This window comes from Lagopus muta, chromosome 2, assembly GCF_023343835.1.
Source record: "Lagopus muta isolate bLagMut1 chromosome 2, bLagMut1 primary, whole genome shotgun sequence".
In the NCBI taxonomy this organism is placed as follows: Eukaryota; Metazoa; Chordata; class Aves; order Galliformes; family Phasianidae; genus Lagopus; species Lagopus muta.
This window is the reverse complement of record NC_064434.1, coordinates 87,909,756-87,924,020: the sequence shown is the minus strand read 5'-3', so window position 1 is coordinate 87,924,020 and position 14,265 is coordinate 87,909,756. Positions and strand designations below refer to the sequence as shown.

General features: G+C 38.1%; 1 protein-coding gene across 11 annotated transcripts in view; it reads left to right on the top strand.

Moving 5' to 3' along the window:
- The window catches only part of KCNH1 (potassium voltage-gated channel subfamily H member 1), a 180,541-nt gene that overhangs the window by 96,653 nt on the left and 69,623 nt on the right, over positions 1–14,265 (top strand). For 9 of the 11 annotated variants that reach the window (XR_007375193.1, XR_007375192.1, XM_048936276.1 and 6 more), the window contains one exon: positions 5,904–6,100. Coding sequence is in view for 9 of the 11 variants with exons in the window: in XM_048936276.1 (XP_048792233.1) it covers positions 5,904–6,100 (197 nt within the window). In the remaining 2 variants the exon portion in view is untranslated. Of the gene's footprint in view, positions 1–5,903; positions 6,101–6,414; positions 8,188–10,755; positions 12,007–14,265 lie in introns of those variants that run through there. The other 2 variants (XM_048936275.1, XM_048936279.1) reach the window with 2 other exon arrangements.

Below are 14,265 nucleotides of genomic sequence, written 5' to 3'. Positions count from 1 at the left end.
TATCTATAATGATGGAGCTGTACATGCATTGGAAACACAGATTTATAAAACACTTGATTAATGATCTACTGGAATACATAGGGAGAAAGGGGCTCACTATGCATAGAAGCTTCTGTGGTAAACATAGCACTGCAAATTATATTACTTTTTCTATGACTCCATGATTTATTATGACAAAGTAATGCAACTTCGCATAACATGGCTGCTACTTTTAGTCTAACACCACCATGTGTGAAAGAAGGCCCCTTTTGAAGACAGTAATGCCTTGCAGGTTCCTGGCAGCAGTGGCTCATTGGCAGCCAACATTGAGATATGGTGGAGATGAGACTCCAGTACGTTCCTTGATATGGAGGATTTGGAAGGCTCGCTCACCACAATTGTATACACTTGTATACCTCTCTCCAAATAGAGGCACGAAGAGAAGACAATAATTAAGCCTACAAATATTCATGGAGCACTTGCATGTTTTACTTCATTGCCTACAGGTTTCAAAATATTGTTTTTTTTTCAGAGGTATGTTTCAAAACATTTATTCTAGAGGGCAAAATCCAATTCTTTAAACTTTTGTGAAAGCTTTTGTCTGAAATTGAAAAGAAAAAAGAGATTTTAAAATGTAAAGGTTTTAACTCAGCTGTTGCTTGAAGCTTATAACATAAAGCCTGTTTCTAAATCTCTGGATAAGAACCTCAAGGATACTGCAATACAATCCTTCATGTAGGGGCTTTGAAGTAACACTGTTCATGCAATGACAACACAAACTGAGCTGTATTTTTTTTTCCATTACTTAGCAAATGCAAATAAATTCAAGTACATTTGTGACTCGTTATTTGAGCTGGCAACTTCCATGTCTTCTGAGCTTGGTACAAACTTGTCTTTATTACGACTTTTTATGGTAACTAGTAAAAAGCAACTAAGGATGAATGATTCTGATGCAGCCTCTTGGCTTCTAGTGAGGAAATCTTGCAGAGCTCAGCTAACGTCTTAAAGCTGTTCTTCTTATCACATTAAGTCAAATATCGACACATAATCCATACTCTATTCACAGAGACAAATAAACACAATAATAACAATAGAAACTGTAGCTGTAATTAATTCATATGTTGTTGCTTCTCATCCAGTCCTTTGAAATAAATACTTCCATTTTTTCTTGTAGTGTTCTTCAACTGAGAAAATTGATTCAGTTGTGTAGTAAGCTAACTACAAAACTGATGCCAATCTGTGTTTTAAAGCATGAACAGATACAGTGTATTTCCATTTGTGCACCGTGCAAATCACTGAAAGTGCAGTTTGGGTTTTTTATCACTGTAACAGTTCTTTTGGTTTCAGTAGGACTGATACTTGGGCTTTTTTTTTTCCCTTCCGCCTTATGGAGGAAAAGAGTAATTAAGTGCCTCTAGTTAATGGAAAAGTACATTCTCAGTTGGTTGTTTGATTACTATGACATGCTTCAGTTTGAACTCGAGAAATCTTAAGACAGTCTAAAGTAGCAGGTTGCTCCCATGCATCACCTCCTGCTGGCTGCAATGTGTTGGAGGGCCAAGCTACTGACTATGCAGTGGCTGTTGGATTGCACAGGTTGTTATGGGGACGCAATACTGGGACAAAAACTGCGTGTTCCACCTTGATGCCAAACTGTAGCTCTAGTTTTTTTGGCTGACAGTTGTTCTTTGCCTAAAACAATGCACCATCCATAGGAAAATTTATTTTTGCTGTGATGCACTCTGGGGAGCAGTGCTGGGAATCTGCTTATGTAGGTGCTGCAGCTGCAGTAGATATCTGATCAGCATCACAGATAACAGTATTTGCTGACACCAGATTTCCAAGATAAATTTGGTTCTGCATTGAGCAGTGTTTGGTTCTTTTGGGTTGTGTTGGGTTTACTGAGACCATGTCAGATCACGTTTTGTCTACTGTTCAAACACGCTGATGAAGGAACAAGTCTGGAGGGGACCTGAGTCAGACTGGTATTAGCTGCTGCAGCAACTATTACTATTGATTTGGGAGTGATTCTGAGATAAGTACTTTGGTTGATGTGCTGAAAATCCTTGGGTTGGTGTCAATGCCACGAATGTCCGTGCTGACTTGGAAGAAGTTTAATATACAAATCCCTGGCCCCTTCTCCCTACCCAGCACTTATTACCTGCACCTCACCGAAATTGTACCATGATACTGAGACATCTAGAATCAAGAAGTGATCTAAGCATTTTTGACACTCAAGATATTCCACATGAAGTTTTATGAATAGTATCTTCTGTTTGTGAGCTCTCCAATATTTCCTGTTGCAGTACAGCAGAAACTAAGAGTTGTTCTAGTTAGGCACATCATGGCAGTATGGCTCAAAGTGTGAGCATAGCTCTGTTCCTGAACAGAATCAGCAAAACACTAGACTAAGTTGCAGTATTTAGATGTTCGTTCTGAGTGCTGGTTTTTGGAGGCAGTGTGGATGTGGATCTTTTGCCTGACTCTGTCTGAATTTGCAGTGGTAAACAGAAATTCTAATTTCTCTTTAAGATGAACATCAAATTTGATGTAGAGGAAAGACTGGGAAAGAATAAGCATGGAAACAGAAGGTGCTGGTTATATGAAATAATTCTTTAGAGTTTAATTATATCAGGGTTGGGGACTTGTTACAATTAAACAAGCAAACATAAAAGGCAGAAAACTGTTTGGTTTTCCAGTGCGTGCTGTGCTGAGAGCGAAAAGGTCCTCAGCCCACAAAACCAGCAGGGAAATTAAATGATTAATAGTGAAAGCTTAGATCATCCACTTTAAGCATGATTGATAGGTAGTGTTCCTGGCAAATGTCTGGAATTCTGGGAGCTGGGAATGAGAAATGCGAAGTACTGACAAATGGCCATCTGCATTTCTCTGGCTTTTTAATCTTTTTTCAAGGTGATGTGTATAACTTGGAGTTATGTAAAAAAGGAGGTTTTTGACTCGGGTTCTCTAATGATGCCTTAGACTTTGCCAAACACATTCTGATGAGTTTAAGTGTTAACCTTGCTCTTCTTTCCAATTGCTGGTGTTCTTGATAGAACAGTTTCTTTCTTCTATTCTCTTTTTTCTAAGTGATTGTTCTTACCTTATGGAGAACATGTAAGCAGAAGGACATTAAGTATGCCTCATTTAAAAAATGGACTTTATAGAAGTAAAGCAGTGTGATGCTTGTATGTCTGCCTTTCTCTGGAAATTTGACCATTATATGGGATTGGTTTTATCTAGAGCTCTAGCAATTAATTTCAAGGAAATTGTTGTTAATTGAAAATAGTACAGCTTCTTGCTTTAGCTTGCTTTATTTCATAAAATGTGAGGCTCCTGTGATCTGACTCAGTTTTTGATCCATGCATTACTTGTAAGCATGCATCCAGCAGATGTACCTCTCCTGTGTGCTTCTTGCCACAAGTGGGAAACACCTGCAGTGCCCTCATTGCAGAGCAGAGTTCTGGGAGAGCTGCAAATAGCAGGAGGAAACTGGAGCTGCTGGCACAGGTGAAGGGCATGACTGTCTTCATACATTATGTGGGAAGCAGTTAAATTTGTGAAAAGATAAAGCCTAACTAACTTGTTCATTGTGTTTTGTTTCCTATGTACACAGAGCAACACAATGTTTGTAGTTGCATTGTATTAATTAGATTTAATGTTGCTGTTGGGCGTTAGAATAATTATTGTGTCTTTTTATGATACAAAACCTTCTCTGGAGAGATTAAGAAATAGCCCTAGATACAAGCTGGAATTTCTCTCCTTTATGCTTGGACTATCTGTTCTGACTGTTGCTCATCAGTGACAGCACATTTCTATACTTGACAGTTTTCAGAGTGTTAATTAGAACAGTTGTTTAGCTGATTGCCTGGAAGATTCCAAGTAAAAACGTATTTATTCCAAAGGCAAACAATCAATTTTTACTAATGAAACATTAATTTTTATGGTGCATAAAAGTCTTTTCATTTCAATTTTGTATATTGTGCGTTCGCCTGTCTAAATGCTTTAAGGATGATGTACTATTTTGACTGTGTGGAAGCTATTTTTGTAGGCCATTTTAAAGACATCTACTGAAAAAAGCGTGCACTTAAATAATAGAAAACATGAAAAGTCAGCACCATTAAAAATGAAAAGTTACTTACTGCAGTTACCTGTTGGGCAACCACCATGTTCCTTGATATGCAACCTTTGTAGTACTGCTAGATGTTGATGCTGCCCTGTGTAAAGCGACAGCAGTAGAAAGGATGTGATTATGGTGCTTTTGCCTAACTCTTTGGGGAAAAACGTGTTTACAGATGGCTTCAGTGTCTGTATGCATTTGAAACTGAAAGGCAGTCTACACCGTTATCAAGCATTCAGGGAAAAACTGGTTCCTGGCAGGTGGAATGCACAGGCATCTGTGGAGGCTTTAGGGGCACACCAGTATGAAGCCTTGCTTATTATGCTACGGTGTAGTGTGTCATCAGGCTGAGATAACTTACCCTCAAAGAGAAAATACTTGCTGTCTAATGGAAGAGATTGTGTAAAGGTTGGATGTAGAGCTCAAGGGCTGGCATGAATGTTCTGGGTCAAATTTAGACTTTTATGTGTGACTACTTATTTGGGGAAAAAACCTAAAAAGGCCATGGTGAAATCAATAAACTAATATATATCTTGATGCTTTGGCTTTAAGAATGACTACAGGCAAATGATTACTTGTGAAACAAGTGAATAACCAATCCTAGCACAACTTTGTAGACATTATGGATGTATTTCCTTTGTTGCTTTGCCTTAGAAGAGATTTGCATTGGTGATATAACACAGTGGAGATTTAAGAGAAAAATATCATTCAAAACGAGAACGGTGTTGTTACTCATCAAGAGAACATCTGAATGTTCTTACTTTGTTAGCGTTGCATGTTGGCAAGCAGAAAAACAAAACAAACAAAAAAAAGCAACCATTACTCTGGAAAGCAGCTGGTAATTTTCTCCTAGACACCCCCCTTTGTGCTCAGCCTGAGTCAGGATGACCAGTGAAATCCACCCTGGGAGCTGCTCTTTGGGCAGATTTTGGAATACCTGCCATGTGTTGTAGTGCCCAGATGAGTGCAGATATTCTTATTCCTCAGGATTTCTTTGGTTGTCCCCAGGCTAATAAAGATGGGTATGTGGGAACGTTTGTGAGAAGGTTATAAGGAACGGTGTATTTTCTGTCTTCCTGTATATAACAATATGAATATTCTTGTCAGTGTTGTCTTGATAGTAACTCACTTGTACTCATCTTCTTCTCAACAAAACTGTTATCTTAAACTTAGGTTGTATTATATGGGGACACAACACAAACAGCTACTGGAAGATTTTTTTTTTTTTGAGACTCTTACCAGTTGGAAAGCACTAGTGCCATCAGATCTGCTCTTTCATGCTGTTGTAAAGGTGAACCTTTCTACTGATGATCTCGCAAAACAGGCCCAACTTACTTTAATAGTGATGCATAGCAACGTTTTGTTACAGCCTATAACTGCACTGAGTTTACTGACACAACAGTGGGTGTTAGCCAGATTAAGAAAACTCAACAACTTGTAAGAAACACATCAGTTACAAGAAGAAAGGGAAAATGGATTTCCTCTCAGTTAAACTCTTAAAAAGAAATAGGAAGATAATATGAACCAAGACTGAAGTGTTTTCCTTGACTGCAAGAGAAGAATCTTTATTGACAGTTAAAGGGGAATTGTTACATGGAAACACTTTTTGATTGTGATTTATTTTTACAAAATTTTCTCGGCTGTTATAATTAACAGAAAAAAGGTTATCAATGGAATATTTAAAAGAGCTTGCTTTCCAGCCAGAATGGAAGAACTGTGACTTCATAATTGAGATGTATGCTCTTTAATATTTTTGGCAGAAATAGCACTGTTATTGAAAGCAACGCTGCTTCTTTTTTTCTAGGCAAAGGAGATGTTTTTGGTGATGTCTTCTGGAAGGAGTCCACCCTTGCCCAGTCCTGTGCAAATGTAAGGGCTTTGACCTACTGTGATCTTCATGTGATTAAGAGAGATGCCTTGCAGAAAGTGCTGGAGTTCTATACAGCCTTTTCACACTCCTTCTCCAGAAATCTCATTTTGACTTACAACTTGAGAAAAAGAGTAAGTAGCTTTGATTTAACATACTATATAAATGTTCACTTCTAAGGTCTGTCTGTATGAAAACCCAAATTGGCTTGAATTGTGACATTCTTCATCACCTCCCTTGGAAGATGTTTTTTCAGACCTTGCCTAAAAGACGTGGCTAGCATATAGAGTCAAAAGGCCATATGCGTTTATTCCAGTGCTTTAGAGAGATCTGGATTATGTACATGTGAAAGTCTCGTATTTCTCTGAAGTGAACAGATTTAAGCATAATTGCAATCTGTTATGCGCTTTTAATGAAACAGAGTTAACTACTTTATTTTGTAAAGCAGCTAAAAAGACATTAGGTGTGTTGCCTGAAGTACAAGGAAGATGGAAGAGAAGGTATGAAATCTAATTATGAGGAATAAAAGTCAACTGCGATCACAATGGGAAAGTAATATGAACTTGGGCAATTCTATCAAGATTTATATCCCTTAGTAACAATCAGATTTTGGAATTACTTTGCCTAATTAATGCTTCCATTTTCTTATCCGTGATGCTTTCTCTGTCTTAATTTCTTCCTGTGCGCTGTTTCAAAGTATTTTGTCCAACATGAATCATCATAACCTAATATTCCTTTTTAAATTCTTTGAATTTTAATTCTTCAATGAACCATTGCTGTAGAAATTGACCATAGTAGGTGTAATTCAGTCACTATGATATTATGACACGGCAAAGAACGCAACAATATTACACTGAAAATAAGTTGGATCAGGTCTACTTGCTTTAGAAGAATATTATGATATAAGGATACTTGAAATTAGCTGAAGAAATATGTTTGGTAGGAGATTTTTTGTTCCTAAAAACTTCCTTCATGGTAATTTTGGGGTGCCAACTAAGTCCTAGATAATTATACCTGAAAAATTAGAAATAGTTTTGTCTTTGAAGTCTGTTGTGAAAAATTAGCCTTCAAGCCTAGAGTATTATTATTTTTTAACCTAGAATTAGCCCATTGAAATTAAAATAGTGTGATAATGTTTTTCTTTTAGTCTGTGTGTGTTAGCAGTATCACAGAGTTCAGCTTTTCAGTGTTGAGCACCGCAGCTTTGGTGATGGATGTATTTAAAACTAAGAAGCAAATTCATAATGGCAGGCTTCCCCACAGAGTGCTTTGTCAAATGGTCTTGAGTTCCTACAGGACAAGGAAAATAGCTATAGCTGGAACGAGACTGAGGCATACATCCTGATTAAAACCCAGCTATTCACCTGGTTTTAATAATGTGAGGAATAAAAGGAATTAGTATTGAGTCCTTTGGAGCATCTGCATCACTGACTCTGGCATGATTTAAAATAGCACTATGGGTACTTACTGTAAGGTGGTCTAGGAACGTGTATCTTTTTTTCAGCATCAGTAAAAATCAGAGTAAAAATTCTCAGCGTAGAAGGACCAACTTCCTTGATGCACACAGCAAAGCTGGCAGAGGCATATGATTTTGGCTTTGCCTTGAGCCAGAAGTTCCAATTTTAGAATCGAATGCCTGCTCCAGAAGTGATGTTCTTTCCCTCCATGTTCATTAGTGTAGCCTTTCCCAGTCCATCTTACAAATCACTTTTAAACCACAGTATTGTAGCTCCTGTGCAGTCAGTTTTCTTCACAAAATGTTCCTAGTTAAAAGGTACATCTTATGACAGCAGTTTCCATCCAGTTATTCAAATAATTGGATTTTAATTGAGTTGCAGTCAGCAGAAAAGTGGCAGTGATTGATAGTGGAAGTGAGAGTTTGATGGTTCTAGGTTAGCAGACTGTGAAGTTAATTCTTTTATTGAAAGAAGACCGACTGCAATCAGAATGCAAATGTTAAGTAAATAGCATATGCTTTTGGAAATGCAGAGAAGGTATGGTACTTTAGAGGCTGGAGAAAATGCGCATGAAAAGGCAGCTTTTTAGAGTTTGGAATTTAATCTGGTTTAAATGTGAATTTTGTATAGAAATAGCTCCCTGGCTTGTTGCTTCTAGCACTCCTCCTGGTCTATTTCTGAAAATGGAATTTTGCAGAATTCAGATGAACTGGTATCTTTGCGAATTACGTTTGTGATGTACTGCATATCCTTCAGGATATAAATATCAGAATTACCCTTTTCATTTCAATAAACAGTTTCATCTCTGACTCCAAAAGTGTTGAGCTAGCTTGAGGTTATATTCTATGTATTCACAGAATCACAGAATGGCCAGGGTTGGAAGGCACCTTAAGGATCATGAATCTCCAACCCCCCTGCCACATGCAGGGCTACCAACCTCCAAATATATTCATACCGATGCCAAACAAATGGAAAAGCTACTTGGTTGTGTTTTGTTTTTTTTTTTTTTCTTTTTTCCCTGTATGATCTCCTAGGTGTATTTTTCTCTGAGGAGTCCCCATCTTCAGGGTGCAATATGCCTTAACTTGGCCATGGTGCTGTCTCGTTGCGTACTGCAGGGTGCTTTTTACCCAGGTTTTGCCTAGCTTTAGTAACCTTTAGTGCTGTTTTGCCATGTTTGTGTCTTCTCCTTGGCTGCTGGGTCTCCCCCTCAGGAGATGGGTCACTCCGACCTGGAGCAGTGCCAGGGGAGCAGTGTTCCCCACAGGTACTGGGCTCTGGATCTGATTGCTAATGGCTGTGATAGAAAGATGCAGCTACGCAGGTATTTAAGGTATCAAAACCAATCGGTCCTGACTTTAGCTCACTCTAGCACCAGATTTAGTCACAGTAAAAAGCCTTTTCCGGGCTCTCCCTCCATTCCTTTTTGCTGCTTTCCCTGTTGATCTTGAGCATGTTTCCACCTGCATGCCCCACTTACACCCTGCTAGCTATTGCTGCCTGTCGGGTCCGAGGATTGCCTGGCTGAGGGAGACACCTCCGGTGCCCTGTCCCTGCTAGGCTATGGCTGTCCTTGTGCCAGGAACTTTCCTTTCACTCAGCATCTCAGCAGACACCAGTGGAATATCCTCCTTTCTGGAACTGTCAGTCTGCTGTCAGGTGACTCCCTGAGCAGTTTCCTCAGGCGTCTGAAATCCCTCACAAAGTTATTAGCTGTCTGGTTACCTCTGTCTGGAACTCAGACTTAGGAAGCTTATTTTTCCTAAAGGAGAAGAGAAAGGAGACCTTTAATTAACTCCTTCCGCTACTAGTCATTGAAATTTTGATGTAAGTGGAAGCAGGGGGAGAGGCAGCTGCTACTTCTCTGGCTCCAGCATCTTAAGAGACTGAAACTGCAGTCCGTAGCTGCAGGTGGCTGTGTCAGCCTCAAGGGTTTTGCAGCTGAAAGGAAGCTGACAGCAAATTTCTCAGTGTGTGTCTTACTCTACGAATGCTGTGAAATTAAAGCAGGTTAATGTTTTTCTCTCTTTTTGGAATTTCAGACCGGAACCATAGTGTAGATAGTGGGGACAAGTGACAAAATCATCCTTTTGGAGGCTGTGCGAGGCAAAAAATAAGTGTTATAGACTCAGAGGGCAGCAGGCTGAATGGAGGTCTATTTTTCCTCTACAAATACTTATACGCTTCTGGATTTCCATCTTGGTCTTCATAGCTCCTGGTTAGAAGAACCATAAGAAGCTTGCATGATAGCTGCTTTTTGTCTTTTGCTTGGGATGAGGAGCCTTCTGTAAAAAAAAAGTGACGGGTCCTTGACAGCATTTGTGTTTGGGTATTAGCAGATGTTTCTTTTCACATGTAGGAGCTTTGCGACCAATATTTACTCTTACTGGGTAGCACCACACTGTATTTGCTCAGTTCATTCTGTTGCAGCCATAAATGATGTTATAGCTCAAATGATCCTGCATGCTACATAAAAGAGAGAGTTGTTATACATAATTCATTAAGCTGAGATTTCTCCAGTAAGCTATTTTAGCCTGGATAGAGATTAAATGACTAATTTTGAATACTTTGGAGCATCATGATCGAAGGCAACCAGAAGTTAAAATTTGTGTCCTGGAATAAAAGAGTGCAGTGGGATGTAGGTACGTTATTTGGGATTTTGTAAGACTGAAAGGAATGTCAAAGAGCACTGCGTTTTTACAAAGCAAGCATAATTTAGCGATTTGAAACCGGAGCTCCTGCTTAGAAGTTATGTCTTGAGACAGCAGTGATTGCAACAGTGTAGTCTGTCTCTGTGTTGATGTAAGGTTGCTTCTGTACATTTAGTGGTGTGCATATTCCGTGCAATCCCAACTGTGCCAGTGGAAGGGATTCCCACCATCTCTTTCTACAAGCAATTTAAAAAATACAGTTGCTCTTTTCAGCATTAACTTCATCTTTCTTCCCTTTAATAATGTAAGCTCTAACTTGAGAGAAGATCTCTCTTAGGTCAGACGTTTCAGCAAGGAATGCTTGAAGCCTTCATTTTAAATCTCTCAGGGACTGGCAGCAAGTTGTTTTCAAAGCCACAATCCGTGGCCTTGTATTTTGTCTTTTCACATGACAAGTTTTCCAATTTTTTTTTCATGACAAAGATACAAAATTGGTATCTCAGAGTTCTTCCTGATACAGAAGACTGAGCTGCTGGAATATTTTAACAAAACTTTCTTAAAATAAGTGAAAGGTTTTAATTTAAATTTAATTTTAGAATATTGGATCATTTGTTGATGGATTTCAGAATTATCAAACTGACAGGTTGCTTCTTTCTATTTGCTTTGTATTCACTGAAACAGTTGCACAAAGCCCTTTGGGAAGAGCGTCTTGATTCTTCACTTGATTCTTTCGGGGCATTTCATAGCCCTGAAAACCCAGGACACTGAACATGACTGAAATGTTTGCATGGATCTATGAATTGGGTGGAGTGCTAGATTTGATGAGGAAAAAAAGAGAACGTAGCTGTTTTCCCAAGAATAAAATCTTTAGTACTCAACTCTGTTCTTTCTCATTGAAATATGAATATGAGGTATTCAGCCCGGAGAACTCCATTACCTTTCAGATACATCACCTTAAGGTTTAGTTTTCAAAGCTTTTGTAATCTTAATTTATTTCTGTTAATTTAAGTCTGTATGGCCTTGAGCCTTAGGGTCCTGTGCTTCTGCAGGGAAGGACTGGGCTACAGACAACTGATACAGTTTGTTTAGTGGGAATGTATGCATACAACAGCAAGATAAAGTAAGTAAAGTAAGACGTTCCAAGATTATAAAAATTTCTGTTGATTGTATTAGTATATAATACATTCTTATGTAAATTTTAGCTGTAAACTAAATTGATCGGTGTAAGAAATGAAATGCTTCTTTAAAATATTCTTAATGGCTAATTGCTTCTAAACTTATTTGAAAAATTCATCATTTAAGATGCCTTCTGCTGCTGTCAATAATCAGCAGTTTTTCATATGTGTAGATGCTGCAATACAATGTATGTACAATTGTCATAAAGAAGTAACTTAATATGTCATGAAAAGAAAGAAGTGTATTTCTCCAAAAGACTATTAAATTGGTGAAATTCTGAGAGGCCATTCACCAGTAAAAACTGAAGGTGAGCTATTGATAATAGATATTAATAGCCAACTATAAATAAAACCAATTATAACCACTATAAAATGAATTTTGAATTACAATTCATCTTAAAATGAAAGACTATAGTTATTTTGTGAAGTTGGTGAACTGTCTCAAATTATCTTCAGTGAGAGAGTATTTTCTCTTCTGTTATCATAGATAGAGAGCTTTTTGTGTATTGGTCACTAAATATTTATGATCACTTGTGTCCTGAGAAATCAATTAGAATTGTACAGTCTGAATTTATAAAATCAGAACTAAACTATTTAAACTATTTCCCAGTGTGCTTTTTAAGTATGGAAATCTGTGTCAGTGTTGTGTCAATGAAAGCCATTCCAGTTATATGTCAGTATTTGGGGGAAAAAAGAAAAGTAGTAAAAGGAACAAGTGCTGGTCCTTCTGAAAGTGAGATTAAGTACTTTATTCATTAATCCAGGAATAGGATCAACGTTTTCTCACTTTTTATCACAGTTTGAGTAGACCCACTTGAATTGCTTGTGAAAGGTTGTTTTTATTTTTCTCAACAACCCCAAAATATTCAGTTTTAAATATAAAAAAATAAAATAAAATTTCTGACCTTTTCAGTATCTGAAGTGTTTATAGTTTTCCATATATGGTAAACCTCTTCTGAAAAAAAAAATACAGTTAATGGTGAGAAAAATAACATTTGTTTTTAGAATATTTTAATCTTAAAAAAAAAAAAATAGGCTTATATGGTTTTGTGAAGCTATTTTCCTATGAGCAATAGAACGTTAACATAAAAAATGATTCTCTCATTTTTAACACAAAACCACCCACACCAGTTTGTTTATCCCAGCAAAAGAAAATGTATTACTTTGTTTTCTCTCCTCCTTCACCCACTTAGGGTGAAGCATAGAAAGAGTTTTAATACAGATAAGGCTCACTTATTGTGAAGATTCCTCAGAATAGCTCTGCTGATGCATTTTAAAGTAGATAATTCTAAATGCTGGCTCACCAGCTGGGACAGAAGACAATAATTCTAAAGACATTATAGCTTCACCTATACTGGCTGGGAAATCTGGTCTTCATTGTGAGAACAGTGAATGTTAGTACTTCTGTAGGAAAGGGGGGGGGGGGGGGGGGAAAAAGGAAAACCAACAAGAACATTACTTAGTTTAAACTGGCATTATTTTAATTACATAAATAAGGGAAGCATAATATGTCTCCACAAGGGAGACTAGCAGCCACTCATCTGTGTAGTGTGATTCCTGCTTTAAGTATGTATGTGCTGTGCAACACCTGCTTACTTTCAGTGCACTGAGATGCCTCTGTCTGGTTCTGGATCATGTTGGCACAAAGAAAGGAGATGCTGCATGGAAATTCAAAGTTTCTGTGCTTTCTTCAAAGCTTTGATTCTGTCTTTTACTGCAACCAAGTGGCCTTAATTTCTAGATCTCTGTATAGTGGTGCTTGTCATTTCTGTTTGTGTATGTGTGTATATATATAATAACTTGTCTGCCTGTTGCTGAATCTCTTAAGTAAATCAAACAGCTTATACTTTTTTTCAATAAGCTAACACTGCTGTCCAGGCTGCTGTATGTGCCATGATCTATCATGTGATCTGTCAATGACACCAGTCATGTCAGCATCTCAATAACCTGTGTGCCCTGGTAGTTGTGTTTTTTGATTGCCTTCACCGTGGCACTGCATGCACTGTACAGCATTACCGAACAAGGTAAAGACAGAGCAGTGACCTAACTAATGCCTTTCAATGGTTTGTTTTTGTTTTGTTTTGTTTTCCAACTCTAAAATTGATCTCTGATGTCTGTGGTCTGGGAATATAGGTCTGAGAATTAGCTGACTCCAGGACAAACTCTTACTGAAAGAGTATGATTTCCTGACATGACAGCCTTGATTTTATGGTATTCTCTAAGGTTGCTAAAAGCTTTACTCATAGAACTACTCAATCCATTCAAGGCACAGAAGAAAAAGAATAGCTGTGCAGTAAGAAAGTTGCATGGCAAATCTACATCTCTGAGCAATCAATTGTTATTATTTAATTGATCAGGTTGATCCTTTCTTCAGTTCTCCAGTGAAAGGTGTAATAGCTACCCCTTATACAAAAAAGTGAACTTCCAGGAACTGTTACTAATGTTGTGCAAAGAAGTTGTGATCCTTGCTCCAGACCAAATCCTAACTGTGAGCTCTTGCAGAATGAGCCAAATGAGTTCTTTTCCTCTTTGTCTGCTTGAGCCAAGTCTTTACACACATCCTCCAAGGACTCTGATACCATGCATAGAACAACTAGCTCACCTAAAATGTGACAAATGCTGTAAAAGCATGTTAAACAAAGCCATTTCCCAGCTTGATTCATGAACACTGAGAGGAGCCTGGAGTGATGTTATCCCATATGATTGGACACCTGCTATTTTTCCTGTATGCTTAACTGAGGATCAGCCTTCTTTCTAGTTGCCTTTGAACATGTGTCTTGCTGAGGAGATACAGACAGGACCATGCCATGTATGAGCGCCTGAGTTTCAAGCTTGCCTCAAAACAATCACACGGGTGATTTGGTGTCTAATGGAAACCTGCTTTACAGGCTGCTGCCCATTCCAGTATGACATTGAAGTGTTTGACTGCTGAATGTGAAGTGGAGTAACCATAAGGTGTGGCCTTGTGAAAATTCTTGATTTTAAATCCAGTAAGCTTTAACATCATGGAAAGAAA